The sequence below is a fragment of the Pogona vitticeps genome, chromosome 8, assembly GCF_051106095.1.
Source record: "Pogona vitticeps strain Pit_001003342236 chromosome 8, PviZW2.1, whole genome shotgun sequence".
NCBI lineage: Eukaryota > Metazoa > Chordata > Lepidosauria > Squamata > Agamidae > Pogona > Pogona vitticeps.
Window position 1 is genome coordinate 26575890 of NC_135790.1, and position 9652 is coordinate 26585541.

Consider the following 9652-nt stretch of genomic DNA (forward strand, 5'->3'; position numbering starts at 1 on the left):
GTCCAAATCAGACATAAAAACAAGTTAAATGGCATCAAGATCAGGGTTGACAAATAAAATGATCGGCTAACTCACTAAGCTGCAACTTGTTGCTTTTGCATTAGCCGGGGGGTATGCACCTGGACTTTGGCAAAATAATATTTTGAAATTGACATTAAAAGGTTAAAAAAACACAGTGTTTCCCAAGAATGATTCTTTAGATGCGTCCGCTGGATTGTCTCCCTGTTAATGCAAAATAACAATTCTAAAACGTTAATGGCTTGAACCTAACCCATTACGCCCAGTCCCCGGTCAAGATCAAACCAGCAATTTCAAGACCTGAGGTCCAGAAAACACTGAAATGAGCTTTTAAAACTGAATTGTCTGGGGAAATAAACACACATCTGACACCGCTCAAGAAGGACTTTCTCTTGTTCAGAATCTCTTCTTCTGGAATTGCTACACATCAATGGTGATTTAGAAATGTTCTCTCTTGAATGTTCTTCCTCGGCCCTCAGTCCCCTTCCGTTCAGCCCTGGTTAGGCCTCATCTCGAGTCCTGTGTCCAGTTCTGGACACCCCACTTGAAGAAGGATGCCAACAAACTGGAGCCAGTTCAGAGGAGGGCAACAAGGATGATCAGGAGGCTGGAAACCAAACTTTGTGAGGAAAGATGGAAAGAACTGGGGCTGTTTAGCCTTGAGGGAAAAAAAGACATGGAAAGAGGATTGCATTTTTTTTTTCAAATACTTGAAAAGTTGTCATACAGAGGAGGAGCAGGATCTGTTTTTCATCATCCCAAAGTGCAGGACACATAACAATGGGCTCAAGCTGCAGAAAACCAGATTCAGGCTGAATATCAGGAAAAACTGTTAGAGCAGTACGACAATGGAACCAACAACCTTAGGAGGTGGTAAGAGCTGTCGTACTGGAATCATTCAAGAGAAAATTAGACCACCCTCTGTCCGATCTGCTTTAATTTGGCTTCCTGCCTTGAGCAGGGGGTTGGGCTTGATGGCCTTAGAAGCCCCTTCCAACTCTATGATTCAATGATTTTGTAAATCCTTAGAAATAGCAGGTCTCCAGCTTCTAAGGAGCAAACGTTACTTGCAGCAATGATAATATTGCCCTTTGTGCTTGCGGCGATCTACATGGTGTAGGACAGGTTGGAAATGGTTTTGCAATGATACGGAATCCTTTTTTGTTTGTTTGTTTCCTATTTGCTTTTCTTTCTGCCGTCCTTTTCTATTTACTCCTTTTCTGTCTCTCCCCTGCAGAACTTTAGAAAGTGTCACTCAGAGATACCGGATGCGGGTGATTACCTGACCTGCCACAACTCGCACGAAAACCAGTATCTGATGAAAATACCTTATGTTTATAGCCCCTACTCATATCTCCCAAAAGATGCCTACTCATCTAAGCATACCAGCACTTCCTTCTGTTGCCCACCTCCAGGATCCAGGGCTCCATACATCTGTCCCAAGGAACAATATGTTTAAAAGAACCACCCACAACCAAGCCAGAGGAGACAGAGGAGAAGAAAGAGAAGCCTTCACACATCTTCAACTTGGTCACACAACACCCAAGGCCTTTTGACCAGTTCACCGCTTCCCCATCAATGGGAATCTTCGAGGGTGTGTGTGTGTCTATGTGTGTCTGCCTGTTTGGGTGAATGCTGTACGACAGTGCCACCCCATTGCTTATTTTACCTTGTTGTTGTTGTTGACAAGTTTTGGTGTGTTTGTACTTTCCGTGGTTAGATGAAGGCTCAGTTCTAAATACATGCAATAGGAAGGAAGTAAACCGCACTTAACACAGTGGAGTTCATGTCTATTTTAACATGCATAGGATTGTGCCATAAGCTTCTGCCTTGTTTGTGAAGGAACATTCCTCTTTTGACCCATGTGGCAAAACCATCCCTGATCTTTCATTGATTCTTCTTTCCTTTCCCCTCATAATGTCCTACTGATTTTGACCCTCTTGATCTTCCTTCCATCCTAGAAAGACTTTGTTAATCTCTTTGTGCACACCACATCCTTCTGCTGAATGGAATGTGTCAGACCGACTCATAGGTCCACCATCTCTTTCCTTATCTATGTCATTTGCACTACGGCTGAACATCCGGTGATCCTTACACACTGCTTGCTGACACCTGACCTGTGGTTAAGCATTCCTTGAAGAAGGGTCAAATTTTGGGGGAACAGAATCTGTACCCATCTCCTTCACTCATAGAAATGTGGTCCCCATTTAGAGAAAATGCAACACAGCATCACACAGGTGAGTGGGACAGGATCCAAAGAGTGTCACAGAGAAAGTTCTGGTGGACATCCATATGAAGAAAAATGGTCCATGGTCCTCTCATTTCCACACTGCTCCCACCTCTATCTGTTCAAATCCAAGGGACGTTCAATGCATCGATGGACTTTATAGGATGGTAGCACACATGGATTCAAAGAAGCCATTCCTTTAATCCAGGACCAAAAAGGGAAAGCCCTAAATTAGAAAGGACAGGGTGTACCTATTAGAACTTTTTTGTTGTTTTTGTTGGGTAGGCCAAAATAAACTCACAAGCTCTCGGTTTTGCTATGCACATTTTGGATTGGGAATTCTCAGGCAGGTAGGAACTAATCATACTTTCAGGTTACAACCTTCTCGCTGTTAATGAAGGATGAAAGCCAAGCCAGAATTTGGCCTTTTCAGCTTTGGTGTTGGTTTTATTCATACCGATTGTGGACTGCACATGGATATTTTTGAAGAACGGGTGGTTGTAAGGTTGTATGTATAATTTCTGAATTCCTGAGTGTTACCAAGAAGGAACTTGGTCTCCCTCCTTTGTCTGTAAGCAATAGAAGTGTATGCAGTGGGGGACTTGAGGGGGGGATGAAGATGGTGAGGCTCAAGAAGGCTTCAAGAAGAGAGTGACAAGGGTGAAGATAAGCCAAGATGAATCAGAGTCCAGCCTGGAGGACTTGAGCAACTGGCGCATCTTTGTAAACAAGTTTGTCTGTAGTTGAGATTGTCTTCCCATCTTGTTTGGGATGAGATTTGGGTGTCTTTTGGCCAATGAGCCAGAAGGATATCGGGTCAAAGGGCACTCTCTCCAAATAAGCTCCAGCCCAGTCTGAAGTGTCCCACGTGATGGAGAAGACTTGCAAGTGATGCAGTAGAAGCTGTCACGACCTAGAGGAATCAATGTTTATTTTTCTACATTTGTCTGGAGAAGGCTAATTAGCGCTTGATGCACTTTGGATCCCTGTGTATTTCCATGCACTTTGGATCCTCACGATTTCACCTCACCCTAAGTCTCTCCCCACCCCCGCCCCCCGGCATCTTAAAGTTTAGCTTCCTCATCCCCACATTTACACGCAAACTAAGCTGTGTTCACACTACCTCAGTCATGTCCTGCAAGCTAAAAAAAATGAAAAGAAAAGCCAACGAGAACCAAACCCAAAGCAAGATGGCAGCACTTCCTTTGACCACAAACCCACAGCTTCCTTTGGGTTGAGAACAGGGTTGCCTGAAGCTGCGGTATCACCTCCTGTCTGAGGCAGGACGTGGGTCAGCCATCTAAGGGAACATGAATATCAGACTAAATGGTGCTGTTGGTGTTCTTCCTGCCCAACCCCTAAGATCCACAGAGTGATGTCAAGGAAGAAATGTGTTTTTTTGTTTATGTTTTCCTCGCCCAAAGACGGTTGAAGCGTTTATTGCTGTCGTGAAGCCAATGTGAGCCACAGCATGGAATGTTCCTATGGGGTTGGGGAAAGAGGGTTATGAAAATATGTTAGCACTTTAAATATATGACCCCCTCCTCATTAAATCCTAAGTGATTTAAGTCATTCCAGTTATCTTGTCTGGCTGTTTGTATCCTGTTGTGTTATCTTCTTTGGTCCCAGAACTAGGCAATTCTTTTTTCTTCCTGACACTGTATGCAAGCTAGGATGGCTGCAGTTCTTCTGCCTTCTGTGTGTACCACAAGGAAGTGTGTCTATTCAAAGCCATTGAGATATGCACCCGTATGGTGTGTCCTAAACTAGAGATGAGAACCAGTGAGGTCTATTGAATTCAAATCCATGCTTGGCCATGCAAACTCACTCAGCAGTTGGAAGCAACTTGAGGGCCCATAATAATAATATCTAGTAAGCTAGAGAGATTTGTGAAGGTATTAAAGAGTCTCTGAAACAATAGGCATTGCCCAGGGCAGAAGAAGACCATAGATGCAAGGAGGGGATCTTGAGATGTGGTCTCTTGACAGGATTTCATGGGACGATTGTCCTCCCTCAAAGAGGACATGTTGCCATCCTAAATACGACTTTCAGAATCCCTTCACTTGAGGTAGCCACCAGCCAGGTTGGCTAGGGTTTCAATTTTTAAAAAAGTAACTCTTCCAAGCTCTATCATGTTTAACAGACCAAGATCATGGTCCATCCTGGAGTGTTAGTCATCTAGAATAGATATCACCTCCAAACACCAGAGACAGCCAGCAAGAGTTGAAGTAGCATCTCAAATCCAGTTGTTAGTGCCAAACCAAAGTAGACCCAGCAGATCAATGGGACTGAGTAACTCAGGACTCCTGTTGTTTTTGTCACTCACTAAGTTGGGAAGTGGGGATGAGAAATGTCCCAAGATGCAGTGGTTTAATGTCAATGGTCAGTTACCTGTTGTCTTCTTAGGTCTTGCTTCACACACAACTACAAGACCTTTCCCACACTCACCGAGAACGTCATTGCTATTGGCAGTGATGGTGAGCTTGGGTCATCATGCCTAAATAAAAAGTGGCATAAGATTTACAGCTGCCTCCCTGCTCTCTTTGCAGTGAAAATGGGAGGTTAAGGCTTGTTTGCACACATGCTTTCCACGCAGCACCAAGTTGCGCTGTGCCCTTGTAAATAAATCACTCCTGATCAAATGACAGAGACACAATTCAATTACTGCTTTGCATGTTCCGAACCAAAATTCTTCTTGATGGAGTTGGTATACATGTGCACGCACACGGGCGGAGGGGTGGAGAGAGAGAGAGATACAACTGCCAGTCCTCAATGACGGAGTCCTCCAAGCATGATTTATTTCTCAATACATGGTCTCCTCACTCAATAGCTGAAGAATACATGGACATGCTCCATGGACCCCATTGTGTTCGTGTAAGGAGAGAGATGAACATTCGTTCTTGTCTGTCACTTCTGTGATGGGCCATGCACACGTGTAAGGGAGTCAAACAAAGAACAGGCATGTGTGCATCAGGTCTAAGGGTAGGCCAGTCGATCATAGAATATGCCAATTGATATAAACGCACGTGTGAATCAGATCCATGTGTGGAACTATCCAGCAGTAAGCATTTTCTTCTTCTAGAGGTTTTGGTCTCTGGCTGAGGAGCGAGAAGTTGGGAGTTGGATTCCCCACGGGGCCTCCTGGGAGAAGAGCCAGCCTGGGTGGCCTTGGGCAAGCTGGACAGTAGCCCCGGGGCACCCCAGAAGAAGGGAAGGGGAAACCACTTCTGTGTACCCTCTACCTAGTAAACCCTGGAAAAGGGTCACAAAAAGTCAGAATTGACTTGACAGCACATGACTATTATCATTAATCGGGATGATGTATTATCTGTCATGTCTCTTCTTTTCATTGGTCCTTTTCGCCCAGCATTGTTGACACTGACTAGAAGCACCTTGGCGGAGTGACGGGAGTTGGTGCATGCCCTCAAGGTGGGCGGGTTTGCACCTTTGCAGCAGCAAACTGCAATGAATAGGTTCACACCCTGCGCCTCCTGAATCTCGGCACTGCAGGTCAAAAAGCCACAGGTACCCTGCTTCAGATAGAGCTCTGCTGTAGAATTATGGCTCCTCCCCATGAGGTGTTCCTTCATCCCTCCCCCTCTGCCCCCCATCCGTCTACATCTCGCAAGGAGTTGGAAAAAAGAGCAAGAGAGCATACTTTCCAAGCAGTGCGATGCTTGGATTGATGAGTGCACTGCACACGTCTTTGCTTCAAGGTGATGTTTGACAAGCCCTGTCTTGAGCCGACGTGGCGCATGGAAAACATCAAGGAGCGATCGGGGTTGAGCAGTGAAAGCTGCCGCTTCCTCCATCAGTGGAGCGGGAAGGGAGACGGCTCCCATTTAATTACATGCTCCACTAAGGCCCATGAATCATGGTGGCCAAGCCCTGGCTCCCTTTTCGCTGGTGGCACCAGCAGTGATCAAACATCTCCTGGCTCTCCTCTGAGCGGTGGCCAACACCTGTTTCTGCACAACTTCCCTGGATTAATCACAGGTGAGAGAGAGAGAGAGAGAGCACCAGCCTAGCCGAGGCAGCTGTAATGGCTTCAGGAGCTTTAGACGTTGGGGCGGAAATGTGCCTTTTGACATGGAAGGTGGAAGCCAGGGAGGGAAGAAAAACATGGAGCAGAGGATGATGCAATGGGGAAGAGGAATACGTAGCTCTCTGGAGAGTTAATGTTTTGGTTCCCACTCCTAGCTAGCTGAACATCTCGGGATCTTTGTGAAGTCCACAAAGACATTTCAAAGACTTCACTGGTTTTGGCTGTTTCACTGTCCCCCCAAAAATAAAAGTATTGTGAATTTGTGGTACATCTCAGACTCATGAGTTTACTCAGTCACCTTGTTGTTGTTAGATGCTGTCCGGTTGCCTCCACCTCACGGCAGCCCTGTGAATGAGCCATCTCCGAAATGTCCTCTCCTCAACTACTCTGCTCAGCTCTTGTAAACTCAAGCCCCATGGCTTCCTTGAGGGAGTCAGCCCATCTTGCATTTGGTCCTCCTCTTTTCCTGTTGCCTTCCACCTTCCCTGCCATGATGGTCTTTTCCAGAGAATCCTGCCTTCTCATGAGGTGCCCAAAGTAGGACAGTTCGGGTTGGATTTCATCTAGGACCCAATTAAGTTAGCCTGAAAAGGCCACAACACTTTTTTTCTATCATAGCTCGGCTAAGTAACTTTTCCAGTCTTTGGGTATAAGGATAGATTGATAAGAAAGCTTGAAAGGAAATCTCTCGGTAGATAAATTGAGCCCAAACATATGTTATTATCAAACAACACAACATCTAACACATATAGTTTGCCTTCAGCTTTCAGTCACTGCAGCCCTCATTTTTAGATACCTCTGAAGCGAGGGGTTGTAGTTTAGGAAAACATATTCTAAGTAAAGCTCATTTGCTGTTACGGTACCACAAGATTAGCGGCTGTGTTTACTGCAGTAGAACTCTTGGTTAGTTTTGTTTAGATTCAGGCTAAATGTGTGACATGATGCAATGGGTGGAAAAGTGTCTCAGTCTCCCCAATGGGTCCCCAAAGATCAAGTTCAGGATTGTTCCTTGAGGATGATAGGATCCCCTGTTTTGTCGTGCTAAGTACTGTGCATGAAGGAGGAAGAGGCACAGAAAACAGAGGATATTTTTTGATGTTGGCCATTGTTAGCTATAATGCCTGTTGGTGGGTTGATGGATTGGCTGAATTCACAAATCAAGTCTTTGTCCGAAAACAAAATTTCAGGAGAAAATTCATTAAAAGTGTAGAATCAATGCCGTTCTGAAACATAAAGCACTCGATGATAAATCAGCATTAAGACAAATAAAAGTACATAGTTCAATGAAAAATTTCCTCAAACATCCTCAAACTTTAAACAGGGATCATGTTTTATAAGCTGATTCTGACCACTTCTCGTATTGACCAGTTTCACTCCATAGCACTGCCCATTCAATGGATCTTAGGGCTGAACTAGATGTTTCAGTTAGCACATCATTAGAAGCGGAGTTCCCTTTAAAAAATAAAAGATCTCTATTTATAGGTGCTGACACAAAGTAATACAGCACACCCCTTAAAATTTTATATATATACACAAGCATAACTTTCCACATCCTGATTTAGCTGAAAGCAAAACAGAAAGCAACAACGACTGGTAAAAGTCATAGATTAGAAATGGAGACATTTGTCTGTCTGAAACAGAGGTGCAAGACCAAATACACCAGGGCTGGGGAATTGTGATGCGCCAGACGTTGTTGGACTGGATAGCCCATCATCTCCACCCAGCACAGCCAATGGTGATGGATCCTGTGAACTAGAATTCTACAATATTCCAGAGAGCACACTCTCTGGCAAAGCTGTTGTGCACCATGTAAGACCAACAGGAATCTGTCCTACACCCAGCCTCGTAGCCCTGACATCAGAGCAATCATTTTCATATCAGTGCTAATTATATTAATTATTTTTCTGCAGTAGAAAACCCATTAAGCTGGAATGGTTGGTTCATTAACTCAAGTCTAAAATGCTCTTAGCTCCCTCGCTGGTGAAGTGGAAGAGGGTGGGATGGTTTTACTGCAGGAAGAAAGGTGGGGAAAGTGCATGGATACCCTTTGAATCCCGGGGTTTTGAGTTAAGCCTCCTCTCCACCAAGTTAAAGCCACGATTCTAAGCCCTTCTCTTAGTGGTCGTGGGAAGTGGCGCAGCTCTTCAACCCCACTGGGATTTTTCAGAGGCTGAAAGAACTGGGCATGTTTTGCCTTGAGAAAAGAAGACCGAGGTATGATAGGGTAACATTTTTTCAAATACTCGAAAGGCTGTCACATAGATGATGGGCAGGATCTCTTCTCAGTCATCCCAGAGTGCAGGACGCACAACAATTGGCTCAAGTTAAAGGAAGCCAGATTTCGATTGAATATCAGGGAAAAACTTCTTAACTGTTAGAGCAGTATGACAATGGGACCCATGACCTTGTGGGGAGGTGGTGAGCACTCCAACACTGGAGGCCTTCAAGGGAAACTTTGACAATCACCTGGCAGATGCCCTTTGATTTGGGTTCCTGCATTAAGCAGGGGGTTGGACTTGATGGCCTCATGGGCCCCTTCCAACTTCACTATTCTCTGATTCTATGAATTCATGAAAGAGACCTGCGTCACCTGTTCTGGTGGCTGTGTTTATACACTTGGTAGCACAAAGCAGGAAATCTTCATTAGATGCACCACTAACCAGAAATATAACCATGATGATGACCCCCTAATGCATTTGGCTAATGGTGACACTCCATTTGCCATCATCTTAGCCCCTCCCAGATTTTGACAGCCTTCCTAATGACTGTAATCAGGGAGTCAAATGGCACCGTGGGAAGAAGGAGATCAGGAGCCATTAGAGTCATGCGTGAGACGAAGACTGTGGACGAGCTGTCTCCAGCTACGCCTCGTTGAGACCTGTGATGATGCCGAGGTCTGTTTTTCCCAGCGTGGTGTCAGCTGGCAGGCTTTGGGTGACCAGACCTTGTCAGACAGAAATGCCTGAGTGCCAGCTTGCCTGGAAAAAGAGGTAGGCACCTCATGCATTTCCACCGCCCTCTTGACCCATCGTTCCCCATGTTGGAGAGCTGGACTCTTAGGGGTTGCACTTCTTAAAGCCCAGACTTTGTAGTCCAACATTGAGGTAGAAAGGAAGAAAGGACCAGCTTCACCACCCCAGTATCCCCCATTAGTGTCAGATTCCACAAGGCTGCTGCTAACTTGGACCAGTCCATGCTGTCCGTCCGTCTGTCCAACTGTCTGCCTCTGCCTGTCCCTCTCGCTCTCTTATCCTGCCTTCCTCCATCCCTACAACTAAATGTTTCCTTTCAAGCTATGCTGTTCAACTGGATCCTGCTGAAGGGCTTCTCATATTTCTTCCCGATTTACTGAAATTCTCAAA

The 9652-nt window shown here is 45.3% G+C and overlaps 1 protein-coding gene across 6 annotated transcripts in view; it reads left to right on the plus strand.

The window, feature by feature from the left end:
* NECTIN1 (nectin cell adhesion molecule 1) overlaps positions 1-3817 on the plus strand; it is a 161025-nt gene extending 157208 nt beyond the window's left edge. For 5 of the 6 annotated variants that reach the window (XM_072979261.2, XM_072979260.2, XM_072979258.2 and 2 more), the window contains one exon: positions 1256-3817. Coding sequence is in view for 3 of the 6 variants with exons in the window: in XM_072979258.2 (XP_072835359.2) it covers positions 1256-1477 (222 nt within the window). In the remaining 3 variants the exon portion in view is untranslated. The remainder of the gene's footprint in view (positions 1-1255) is intronic. The other variant, XM_072979263.2, reaches the window with a different exon arrangement.
* The last annotated feature ends 5835 nt before the right edge of the window (positions 3818-9652 follow it).